The following is a 13,881-nucleotide window of genomic DNA, read 5'->3' as shown; positions in this document are numbered from 1 at the left end:
ATTAATGGGAAATTTAAATAGCTTAAATACAAAAAAAGTTAAAAGACAATTAATAATACATAATTTACATAATAGTACTCTGACTTGTTAAATGGTTAATTGCATAAAAAGGAAACAGGGGGACAAGCGGTAGAAAATGGATGGATGGAAACAAAGTGGGTGTATTACACCAGGCACCGTCAAGAACACTAAAAAACTAAAACATTGAAGGTGAGGTATATGGGCCCACACCAATACACTTTTTCAGGGGGTTCAGAATTCCTGGCAACGGCCCTGTCTGCATATATGAAAGCCAACACGCTAAATTGAAGTGCATCAGCTTTGCGTGTCCTATCAAGTCTGCACGTTTTAATACCTGTACCTGTACCTTTAGTACAGAGGTGCCCAAAATTTGAGCTATTTGTGTTTCACGCTTAAAATGGCTGTGTTTTTCCTCGGCCCATTGGCACATTTTCACTTTGGTCCTTAAAGGCAAAAAGGTTGGGCACCCCTGCTTTAGATCAGGCCCTAACTGTTAAGATGGTTAAATGGTTTGTTCTAGGTTTGTTATGGGTCACACTCCTGCTGCCTCTCAGTCTGCTGTGCGCTCGGCTGAGTGCGACAGGGGCCACGCCTACGGGTGTTCCCCATCAGCTGCAGTTGAGCCTCCGCGCGGCTGCGATCGCTTTGCAATCAACGCACCTGCCCGTGATGAGCTACCTGCCTTCATAAGCCAGCGTGTCTTGAGATCCCGTGCCAAAACGTAGCTTCTCGTACCCGTACACTTCCCGTCGCCATTCCTCGTCGTCGAGCTGTGTGTCTCGTCTCTCTGGATCCCCTCTAGTCTTCCTCTTGCCTCTCTGGACTTCGACCTCACGCCTGCCCACCGACCACGACGCCTCGCTCCAGTCCTTGACCCTCCGCCCGTCTATCGACTTCCGAGCCTGCTTTGCCCCCTTTGGACTTCCGCATCAAACTCAACACCCGCTGGTAACAACTCTCATATAGTTCACTCACATAGTCGCACTATATATATTTGGATCACACACACACTTCACGCACATTTTCTGCTGTCAATAAATACGCTGACAGCTAAAGATGTCACTGTCTCACCGCCGTCTTCTTCTCCCGCTGCGCCGTCACAAGGTTAACATCTACAGGGTTTTCTATGTTTTTTTTTTGCATAAGACACCAAAAAAATGAGGACAAATGATAGAATTCCTACCCTTCATCCGTCTCATTTATGATGTCACAAATCTCCATGTTGAGCCCCCAGTCCTCTGACTGCAGAAAGCCACTGGTCGCTCGCTCTATAAACAAACATGGAAATAAGAGTAACAATGCAAACATTCAGTGATGTAAACTGAAACCGTCAATTTAAACTTTAATCATTCTGCACATTAGAAATATTTTTATATATTTGATTTACACAAGTAATAAATAAAAACATGCACAATGTAGAGTCTGTCCATAGGTGTGAATGTGAGTGTGAATAGTGTTTTGTTAGTACGTCTGTGATACGGTTCACACACAGCCAATCATTGTCATTAGCGACGTTTTATGAGTGTGTTTTGCAAGTTTGCTTATAGCAGCAGAGTTAAAATAATTAAATGCTGCATGCTAACTCTTAAAACGAACCGACATTCACGAAAACACAGTTGTGCTTATTCCAGTGTCATGTATTAAGAAGGTTAATATGCAGTCAATATGAAATGCAGTTACTAGATTAGATACATGCTAAAAAAAACTGTCATGATGTATTTTACAGACAAAAAGTTGTACGCTTTATTCCATGCTTGTGCTACAGCACACATCTCATTGTGCAAAATGCGACTGTTTTAAGGTCAACAAAATGTAATCTTTGAAAGGGATACATGTCTTTACAAGTTTTTCCCAAACAGGACCCCCACCCACACATTCATTATACAGCTCATGAAAAAACAGATTTGTTATTTTCATTGTCAGTGGGCCAATTCATTAATATGAGAAAATATAATAATGGAAATGACTGTTGTCATTTGATTACTGTAATAGAACATTTAACTTGTTGTGATGTCAGGTTTGGGACAGGTGTGTGATGCTGGTGTGGGGAAAGTAAGTCTAATGTTGCTCACATACTGTATGCTCCAAGGAATGCTCAGGAGTGTTGTGCATTAAAAAGTAAGAGTAACATTGGTCCACACCGCGCGTATTTCGTGCTTCCCATGCATGGTTCTTCCTAATCAGAATTAAGGGAGCGTAAGTGGACTCTAGCTGGTTAAGGATACCCCAAAAAGCACAAGTTGGGACACCAGAAAACGGGTAGGAAGAAGGCATGGACTGGTAAGTGACCAGTCGAGGGTGCACACCATCAAATAACCTGCAGCCATTCTGTCACGGCCCGGGCGCATGCCAATGTGCACTCATCAGTGCGCTCTGCTGATTGCGCCTCCAAGAGTGTACCTGCGCGCGCCACTCCTGCTGAGGCTGCGCCGGTGCCCAGCTGCAAGCAATCACCAGCAATCAGCGCACCTGAAGCGGATCATCAGGACCGCCTTCATAAGCCTGCACAACCTGCTATCCCGCGCCAGAACGTAGCTACCTGTCCTGTACAGTAAGCCGTATACATGCTCTATGCAATATTGCTCTCTGTGTTTTCTCCTCCGTGTTTCATTGTGCGTTGTCCTGTGTCGTGTCATTCCTGCAGCAAACCTCCCTTCCCGCGTGACGAGCTGTGTGTCTCGTCTTCCCTGTTGTTTCTCTCTGGTTCTCTGGCTGCCCCTCTTGGATGTCGACCTCCCGCCTGGACACGGACCTCTGACGCCTCACTATCGCCCCGACTACCTGCTTGTCTCACGGCTCTCCGAGCCTGCCCTGCCCCTTTTGGACTTGCCTCTCGCTCAACACTCCGGTAACACTCTACAGCTAATCTCCACACATAGAAGCACACACATACACATTTAGAATTTGTACACACTTCATTTATTATTTTCATATGTATGTATGTATATATGTATATGTGTATATGTATATGTATATGTATTAATGTGTGTGTATATATTAATGTGTGTATATATATATGTATATATATGTGTGTGTGTATATATGTATATATGTGTGTGTATATATATGTATATCTATATGTGTGTGTATATATATATATATATATATCTATATGTGTGTGTGTGTGTGTATATATATATCTATATGTGTGTATATATATATATCTATATGTGTGTGTGTGTGTATATATATATATATATATATATATATATATATGTGTGTGCGTGTGTATATATATATTATTTATATATATATATATATATATATATATATATATATATATTATAGCTAAGTACTACGCCCCTGTTGTCTGTGCCATCTCCTCCTCCTGTACACATAACACATTCCTTATTTATACAAAAAACGGTCAGAAAGTTATTAAATAGTTAACAGCAGGATATAATCCATTAGAGGAGACTGACATGATCATATAAATAAAAGAACAGGAACATAGAAACCTTTCCCTATTTATTATATAAACAAAGCACATAGCATTTGTATCTTAACAATTGAGAAATCAGAGCCAGCTTTCTCCAGCCCTCACGTGTTCCTCATAATCTCCTTCATTCCTTTCACCCCCAACACGTCTCAATCCCATTTAGTCTCTTTGCTCTCATTGCGTCGACTCCCCCCCTCCCACTTCTACTTCCACTTCTCGGCTCCGTGCACTTCATGTGACTGTCAGCTGCTCCTGATCGCCTCAGAAGCCGCACTGACATTTACGTGTGAGAAAACGAGCGAATGAGATAAGAGAAAGAAAGGGTTGAGTATGGCGTGCAACACTCTGTCACTAATTAAATGGGCAGATAATGCTTTTTGTTTCCGACCTTCACCTGCTGGCTTCAAGCTTTTAGGGGATGTGAAGACAATTATCAGACCGCCATAAGCACATATTTCTTGTATGACTGGACACGGCCCTTACAGTATGACGACACTCATTTTTACTTTTCTAACCTTTCCACTCTCTTTGTCACAGATGTTGGAGAGTGTTTGTGGGAATGTGTTTCCCATGCATCACTTTGTGAAGTCAGAGGTCACTGATGTTGACCTAAGAGAGGGTTCATGGGCACATACTCTTTATTTTGAGTTGATGATCTACCTCCATGTATCTAAGCATTATTAATACTTTGCTGGAACAGGAAAGTACCTTTCCATAAACTCAAACAAAGTTAAAAGCAACAAATTGTCTAAAATAGAATAAACCATCTGATATGTATTATAACACCAAAGCGTGTGTCTTTAAATCTTGTAAGGAATGGTCTGTTATGGCTGCCTTCAGAGGGCTACTTGTAACAGTGAATAAAATATGAATATATGAATTAAATTAGTTTGTGTGATCAATTTAACAGCACAGATTATACATATTAACTATCATACACACACAAAAAGAAAAGATAATGACCGAAAAGGGAATAGGCTGAAGCCAAGGCTTCTATTTGCCTATCCTATACATTCACTGAAAATTGGATTGCCTTCAACATCAACGTTCAAAAAAATCAATAGGATGGAAGTAATGGTTGCTATATTTTGTAATTTTCCATTATTTCACCTTTCAAGGCTTTCTTAAACCTTAACAAAGAACTACATATCTTCAACTCATCACTGAGCTTGTTCCACCATTTAACTCCTAAAACTGAAATACATTTGTATTTCAATTTTACTTACTTTACATATTTCAAAAATCAATACCCTCCATACATTATAGTTTTCTCTTAATTTAATAACCTAAAAATACAAGCTGAAAGGCTGTTGTTTACTCGAAACAATTTCCACTGTTTTTAACAACACACTATCTGAAAATGTTAACACATTAGAACTTATAAATAATGGATTGGTAGGTTCATAGTAGCACACTTTGTGTGTTATTCTAATTACCCTTTTTTGAAGTTTAATTATAGGGTGTATATTTTATAGGGCAGCACGGTGGAGGAGGGGTTAGTGCGTCTGCCTCACAATACGAAGGTCCTGAGCAGTCCTGGGTTCAATCCCGGGCTCGGGATCTTTCTGTGTGGAGTTTGCATGTTCTCCCCGTGACTGTGTGGGTTCCCTCCGGGTACTCCGGCTTCCTCCCACCTCCAAAGACACGCACCTGGGGATAGGTTGATTGGCAACACTAAATTGGCCCTAGTGTGTGAATGTGAGTGTGAAAGTTGTCTGTCTATCTGTGTTGGCCCTGTGATGAGGTGGCGACTTGTCCAGGGTGTACCCCGCCTTCCGCCCGATTGTTGCTGAGATAGGCTCCAGCGCCCCCCGCGACCCCGAAGGGATTAAGCGGTAAAAAATGGATGGATGGATGTTTTTTATAAACATTTCCCCAAACTTCAACACAATTTGTTAAATATGGAAAAATAAAAGAATAATATAACATATGCAGACATTTCTTATTCAGCATGTGTCTTACTTTATAAAGAATAGCAATGGATTTGGATATTTTTCCCTTTATATATTCAATCTGCGGTTTCCAACATAATTATGATCAATTATTATTCCCAGGGACTTAGTTTCATTTACTTTATCAATTTCCACTTGATTTAATTTAAATGTTGCTTATACATATACAGTATATGTATAAGGATTCTATGGCACAATAGCATTTAATTATATATTTTTAATGTAGATTCTAAAATAAAAAAATGTACATGTTTTTTTGGTTAGGGGTTTTTTGACAGCATTTACTGTAAATGGAAAAACGGTACTACGGGCCACAGTTTTTTTAAAGGTAAAATGATTGTGGCTGACTTTCAGTTTGTTTTTACAGTGTACAATTTGATGGATTAATTTTACCCAAAAATGTTCAGAATGTGTAATAATTGTTGAATTATTAGATAATATTAACGTTTATAAAATATGCAAATATATGCATTACATGTATTTTTTTTTTGTCAAAATGGAATGAACGAATACGAAAAGATTAAATACTTTATTGACGCATATTATATCCGGTCTTTTTCGCCGGCTATATAAAATGATGTGGCTGGCCATATATGCACCCTGTGCCTTGGCTTTGTCACCTGTAATCGTAAACACTACACAGGGGCCCACTCAAATATTAACACAGAATTAGTAATTTCACACTTGATCTTAATAATATTCAATAATTATATCTAACCTGCTTACAGTTTACAACCTTGTTAATGATTTGAAACCATGTGTTAATCACAGAGAACATTCATTTTACACATAAAAATGAACGCTTAGGTCAGGCTGATTAGATAAATACGTACTAACAAAATATAAAACATAAGAAGCAACTCATAAATAACTGATATACATTATGTTGTGCTAAAATAAATTAACTCAATAATAAATAATAATGAATATGTTTCTTAACTAAGCTGTCAACAAAAAATTAAGTACAAACTAAAATACAGCTTCACTACTTTAGTCATAATTTTTGTACTTAAAAAAACTCCTTAATGACTTTAGCTCCAGATTTATTATGTTTATTTGAGATTGTCATTACTGCCACAAGTGGTGGAAAAGTGTATTACAATTGAGTACCGCTGCCAGTTGAGAAACAAATATTTTTTTAGCGGCCCTCAAGGGTGCACTCACGGCCCAACGATAGAATGATTAAGAAACACTGATCGAGTGTAATACAATTTAAGATTTTTCATGGTTGAAACTAGACATGTGCTGATCGAAAAGTATGTGATCGCCATTGCTAATCGATGCCTTTTATTGCCAATCACAAACACTCATCCCTTCTGGTTGACATTGTGTTTGTTCTTGGTCCAGCTAATGATGTGTTTCCATAGACCAGGAGTCGGCAACCCAAAATGTTGAAAGAGCCATATTGGACCAAAAATAAAAAATAAAATCTGCCTGGAGCCGCAAAAAAATGTAACGCTTGTATAAGTGTTAAAATGAAGGCAACACATGACGTGAGTGTCTATATTAGCTATATTAGCCTACTATCAAAATGACTATGTGTCGCAGGCTGATGCAAATATTCGTTGACAGAAATGTGGAAATGTAATATTTATTCTACACATTTTTACAACATTAGAAAACATTACTAAAACGGTAAAGATGTGTGTGTCCAAGTTGAAGGAAACGGAAACTACAAATAAAATGACCTCAAATATACCTAAAACACGAGGCATAATGATGCATTATGTACATACAGCTAGCATAAATAGCATATTAGCATTGATAAGCTTGCAGTCATGCAGTGACCAAATATGTCTGATTAGCACTCCACACAAGTCAATAACATCAACAAAGGCCACCTTTGTGGATTCACGCACAGCATAAAACGTTTGATGGACAAATGGAGACAAAGAAGGAGTGGCATAAAACACGTCTTTCTGTGGCAGCATCAAGGAAAGTTGTACATGTGAACAAACTACGGTGCGTTCAAGGCCTTACGAAAATAGGACAAAATGGCGCGCGCCAAATACTCTCATCAGTGAAGCATGTTTAATGTAAACAGTGGGATTTCTAACAATTAGGAAGGCTTGTGTCATGTTTGTCCTCCTACAGAAACCATATTCAAACAAAATGTGTTTTTTTTCCTTATCTTTTGCCATTTTCATACATTTTTGAAAAATCTCCAGGGAGCCACGAGGGCGGCGCTAAAGAGCCGCTTGTGGCTCAAAAGCCGCGCGTTGCCGACCCCCGCCATATGCGGTGTGGTGACGCTCCGCTAAACTAATAATAATCACCTGCAATACAGCAAATAAACTGCATTTCTTTGTATCTTAAGTATCATTGTCATGTAGGATTATCACTGGAGGATGAGGCCGAACAAAGTACACACAGAGGAAAATAATTAAGGATGTAGTTTAAATACAGTATAATGTTGATATTGTATAGTTTATATTAGAGATGTCCGATAATGGCTTTTTTGCCCATATCCGACATACCGATATTGTCCAACTCTTAATTACCGATTCCGATATCAACCGATACCGATATATACAGTCGTGGAATCAACACATTATTATGCCTAATTTTGTTGTGATGCCCCGCTGGATGCATTAAACAATGTAACAAGGTTTTCCAAAATAAATCAACTCAAGTTATGGAAAAAAATGCTAACATGGCACTGCCATATTTATTATTGAAGTCACAAAGTGCATTATTTTTTTTAACATGCCTCAAAACAGCAGCTTGGAATTTGGGACATGCTCTCCCTGAGAGAGCATGCGGAGGTTGAGGTGGGCGGGGTTGAGGTGGGGAGGTGGGGGTAGCGGGGGTGTATATTGTAGCGTCCCGGAAGAGTTAGTGCTGCAAGGGGTTCTGGGTATTTGTTCTGTTGTGTTTATGTTGTGTTACGGTGCGGATGCTCTCCCGAAATGTGTTTGTCATTCTTGTTTGGTGTGGGTTCACAGTGTGGCGCATATTTGTAACAGTGTTAAAGTTGTTTATACGGCCACCCTCAGTGTGACCTGTATGGCTGTTGACCAAGTATGCTTTGCATTCACTTGTGTGTGTGATAAGCCGTAGATATTATGTGATTGGGCCGGCATGCAAAGGCAGTGCCTTTAAGGTTTATTGGCGCTCTGTACTTCTCCCCTACGTCCGTGTACCACTCCGTACAGCGGCATTTTAAAAAGTCATACATTTTACTTTTTTGAAACCGATACCGATAATTTCCGATATCACATTTTCAAGCATTTATCAGCCGATAATATCGCCAGTCCGATATTATCGGACATCTCTAGTTTAAATACAGTATAATGTTGATATTGTATAGTTTATATGTTATATTGTAGCACTCACCATACATCAATTGAAAAAAATGACAGTTAATGCAAGTGATCGGTATCGGCCGAACTCACTCATAGAGGACTTTAGGCGTCTTGTGTATGTACTTGGGCCCGGAATTTGGTGCTACGCCTCTGCGTGTATGCTCATTAAGTTCATTAATAAACTGTATGAGAATATTTTGGGGTGGTATAGCTCAGCGTGGCCGTGCCAGCAACTTGAGGGTTCCAGGTTCGATCCCCGCTTCTGCCATTCTAGTCATTGCCGTTGTCTCCTTGGGCAAGACACTTAACCCACCTTCTCCCACACCGGTTTAAAAATGTAACTTAGATATCGGGTTTCACATTGTAAAGCGCTTTGAGTCACTAGATTAAAGCGCTATATAATTCATATTTATTACACATTTTTTAATAATTTATCTCGCCCCCTGCTGGCGGTGGCAAATACTGCATAGATGATGTTGGCACATCTGCTTGAGTGAAAACTCCTAACATTGGTGTAGTCTGTTGTCACAAAGCCTGCGTCGTGTGATTGGTTTATCAACTTTTATAGACTTTCATACCAAACGTGTGTATAATATAACATCACATTTAGCCCCGCAAGGCATTAGACACAATACTATTATTACTACCCGTGTTGTAAAAAAGGAAGCGACACTGTCGTTGCGAGACTTACCGATTCTCTGACCCACAGGTGTTGAAAAGGCGTTTCCAATGAGAAACTCCATCGCCTCCCCGAGCGAAAACATCCCGTTTAGTTGTCAAATCTGAACTTTGCGTTCCAAAGTCTAGTGGAAAGAGTCAACAAGGCGCCGCAGTGGTGGCGTCTTCTCTGCAGCTTCTTCCCTCCGAGGCGCACTTACGGTCACGTGAACACGCGCGCACGCGCACACACAGGAAGTGTGTTCAGAAAATCCTGCGAATGCGGAAGTAAAGGGTTGTGCGAATGCTACGCTAAAATTGATGAACTAATGTTGGACATGTCAAGTCCTTGGATCCGAAATACACATTTTAATGTTTTAAGTTTGTCAAATGTCGCATTAAATGGCCCAGGTATTTGTTTTTGGCGCCATCTCGTGCCTCTTTTGAAGATCACAGTGTTATCACTTATTTTCCCAAGCACGTGACCAACACGCAATGTACCCTGGGAAATTAGAAAGGGGAACAAACCTACGGAACACTTCGCTGACGTAAGCAACAGCGGTTGGGAAAAGAAGAGCAGTGATTTTTAAGCAACTCCAAGTTTTTATTTCAATAACTTTTAGAAATTTGACACCGCAATGCCGATTAATTAAAACAAACTCCTGTAAGAAATTATGCATTATGCGTCACTATACAAAACAGTTGTATTTTTGCATTATGGCCACAAGATGGCAATATTGAATATAGTATGTTGTTTCTGCATTGTTGGATGCAATGTTGAATTATTTTAATTAGGTTGTCTATATGGTTAGGTAGATGCCACTTGCCACAATATTCATTATTATTTAGAAATAACCCCGCACACACAAAAAAAAAACTTAAATCAAGGGTGTTCAAACTTACTCCACCAAGAGCCTGTCTATCCATCCATCCATCTTTAACCACAAAGTGTGTATGTATATATATATATATATATATATATATATATATATATATATATATATATATATATATATATATATATATATATATATATATATATATACTTATAAATATAAAGTATATATATACACACACACACATATATATACGGTATAAATCACGTGTTCAAGTGACTTTATTTTTACCTGAAGGCAGATGACAACGTAATAAACAGGCTGCCTGGGACCAGGACCAGGAAAAGAAAGAAAAATTACCTATATATATATATATATATACTGTATGTATGTATGTTGTCTGTCTATCTGAGATGAGGTGGCGACTTGTCCCAGGGTGTACCGTATGCAGCTGAGATAGGCTCCAGCACCCCCCGCGACCCCGAAAGGGACAAGCAGTAGAAAATGGATGCATGGATGTACATATCTATATACAGTACATGTTTATACGTATATGTACCCGGAAAGGGACAAGCTGTAGAAAATGTGTATGTATACAGTATATATGTATATATGTACATATATACATGTACATATATATACATGTTTATATATATATATATATATATATATATATATATATACATATATATATATATATATATATATATATATATATATATATATATATATATATATATATATATATATATATATATATATATATATATATATATAAACATGTATATATACCCCGCCTCCCGCCCGAATGCATCCCCGAAAGGGACAAGCGGTAGAAAATGGATGGATATATACATATATATATATATATATATATATATATATATATATATATATATATATATATATATATATATATATATATATATATATATATATATATACTCCGAAAAGAAAGAATGGGCAATCATAAACTCAGACCTAATCAGTATCCTACATGGACTAAAGGGCACGGTCGAAAGAAAGCTTGACAAGATGGGAGACATCATCTACAACTATGGGGCAGAACGATATGGAGCAAGAGTCAAAACGGCAAAGGTAGTAGTACCTTAAGACACCTTAAGAAGCAGTGGAGGAAGGCTTCAGACAGTGAGAAAGAAGGCATTAACAATCTCCAGGGAAACATCAAAAGCCGGTTAACAATCCTGAGACGAGCAGAAAACCTGCGAAAACAAATTTGTGAAATCACTTTTCACTGAAGAAAAGGGGGGAAACCTAAAAACGTCTAAGCAGGAGCTGGAGAAACATCTGGAAGAAATGTTTGTGGATGACAAGAAGAACGTGCAGACAGCTATTCCATCGGACATCCCACCAATTGAACAACCACAACACCAGATGGACATTAGCCCCCCAAAGTGGAGTGAAGTGGAGAAAGCAGTAAAGCGGGCAAGAGCATCATCAGCCCCAGGGCCAAATGGAGTTCCGTATCGACTCTACAAGAGTTCCCCTGATGTACTTTGCTTCCTGTGGTGGCTAATGAGGGTGGCTTGGCAGAAGGGAATCATACCCAAAGCATGGCGTAGGGCCGGAGAAGTCTTGATTCCCAAGGAGAAGGAATCTACAGATATCAGCCAGTTCCGCCCCATCAGCCTCCTCAATGTAGAGGGTAAGATTTTCTTCAGCCTAGTTGCCCAAAGGATGACCTACTACCTGGACAAGAACAGACTTGTGGATACCTCAGTCCAAAAAGCAGGAATCCCAGGGTTCTCCGGATGCCTCGGACACACCAGCATAATCTGGCATCAAATCCAGGCTGCGAAGAAAGAGAGGAGAGATCTCCACATCATCTTCCTAGACCTTGGCAATGCATTTGGTTCTGTCCCACACAGTTTCCTCTGGGCATCCTTCGACTTCTTCAGGATACCAGACACCATCACCAACCTTGTCAAAGCATACTTTGAAGATCTGCAGCTCTGTTTTACCACGCCAGACTTCACCACCACTTGGCACCATATGGAGGTTGGAAAAATGGCAGGGTGTACCATCTCCCCGTTGGCCTTCATCTTGGCAATGGAAGTCATTATGCAAGCATCCAAGTGGGTAGTGGGTGGCGAACAGCTGATTTCGGGAATCCACCTACTTCCTCTCAGGGCCTATATGGATGACATGACAACCATAACAACTACAGCACCCTGCACCAGGCGCCTACTAGGGAAGCTTCATGAGAACATCACTGGGGCCAGAATGAAAATCAAGACCTCAAAATCAAGAAGCATCTCCATCATCAGAGGCAAACTGACAGAACAAAGGTTTCTCATTGGGGAAGAACCCATTCCAACTGTGTCAGAGAAGCCAATTAAGAGCCTGGGAAGGTGGTATGACTCAAATCTGAAGGACACTGAGCAAGCAGACAAGTTAAGGCAAGAAGTCACCAAAGGTCTGAAGAACATTGACAGATCTATGCTGCCTGGCAAGCTGAAAATCTGGTGCCTCCAGTCTGGGTTACTACCCCGCCTCATGTGGCCACTAACCATGTATGGTATCTCCCTCACCAGAGTGGAGAAAATGGAAAGAACAATCAGCTCTTACGTAAGAAAGTGGCTAGGTGTCCATCGATGCCTGAGCAGCATCGGCCTGTATGGTCATGGATTACTCGAACTGCCTCTCTCTAGCCTGACAGAGGAGTTCAAATGCTCCAAAGTGAGGCTCGAGATGACCCTAACAGAGTCCAAGGATACTGTGGTCCGAGCTGCTGCCCCAAATCTGACAGCAGGGAAGAAGTGGTCAGCTAAGAACGCAGTACAGCAGGCAAAATCTGCTCTTCACCACGCTGACATCGTGGGCCAAGTCCAGTATGGAAAAGCCGGTTTGGGACTTGGAGAGACACGACCTTCCTTTTGCTGAGCGGCGCAATCTGCTCGTAGCCGAGGTCCGTCGACAGGAAGAGTCGAATAGATATGCCATGGCTGTGGCGCAAGCTAAGCAGGGCCAGTGGACAAGGTGGGAAGGGGTGGAGAAACGGAAGATCAGCTGGAGGGACATATGGGAGATGGAATCGAGTAGGGTAAGTTTCCTACTTCGAGCAACCTATGATGTCCTTCCCACCCCCAAAAACCTCAACCAATGGCTGGGTGTAGATCCATCATGCCCCCTGTGCTCTACACCAGCTACACTCAGACACATCCTCACTGGGTGTAAAGTGAGCCTCTCCCAAGGACGATACACCTGGAGACACAACGAAGTACTCAAATGCTTGGCAGCAACCCTGGAAAGCAGGACAGCAACCAACAACTCCTTTCCACCCAGGACACCCAACCTGAATATGCCAGTTGCCTTTGTTAGAGAGGGGGAACGAAGGCAACGAAAGACACCATCAAGGCCCAGGTTAGGACAGCTGGAGGTAGCCCGGGACTGGCAGATGCTGGTGGACGTGTATAAGAAACTCATCGTTCCACCAGAGATAGCAATTACTAACTTGCGGCCTGACCTAGTCCTGTGGTCCAACTCTCAGCACATTGTGTACTTCGTTGAACTCACAGTCGCTTGGGAGGATGCGGTGGAGGCAGCACAAGTCTGCCCTGTAGAAGTTGGATGTCGGGGCTTTGTGGCAACATCAACAATAAGGCTAATGAGGGACCTGGGAGTTGGCGGTCAAGCTCTACGTCAGGCCA

The 13,881-nt window shown here is 40.7% G+C and overlaps 1 protein-coding gene across 3 annotated transcripts in view; it reads right to left on the bottom strand.

Annotated features, from left to right (window-relative positions):
- The window catches only part of LOC133624544 (target of Myb1 membrane trafficking protein-like), a 36,861-nt gene extending 27,246 nt beyond the window's left edge, over window positions 1-9,615 (bottom strand). For 2 of the 3 annotated variants that reach the window (XM_061988182.2, XM_061988183.1), the window contains exons 1-2: window positions 9,409-9,615; window positions 1,205-1,289 (exon numbers count right to left, since the gene is read on the bottom strand). In XM_061988182.2, coding sequence (XP_061844166.1) covers window positions 1,205-1,289; window positions 9,409-9,481 — 158 coding nt within the window. In that variant the 5' untranslated portion in view covers window positions 9,482-9,615. The remainder of the gene's footprint in view (window positions 1-1,204; window positions 1,290-9,408) is intronic. The other variant, XM_061988184.1, reaches the window with a different exon arrangement.
- Between the last annotated feature and the right edge of the window lie 4,266 nt (window positions 9,616-13,881).

The sequence above is a fragment of the Nerophis lumbriciformis genome, linkage group LG27, assembly GCF_033978685.3.
Source record: "Nerophis lumbriciformis linkage group LG27, RoL_Nlum_v2.1, whole genome shotgun sequence".
Classification (NCBI taxonomy): Eukaryota; Metazoa; Chordata; class Actinopteri; order Syngnathiformes; family Syngnathidae; genus Nerophis; species Nerophis lumbriciformis.
Note: the sequence above shows the minus strand (reverse complement) of the source record. Positions and strands in the feature narration are given on the sequence as shown.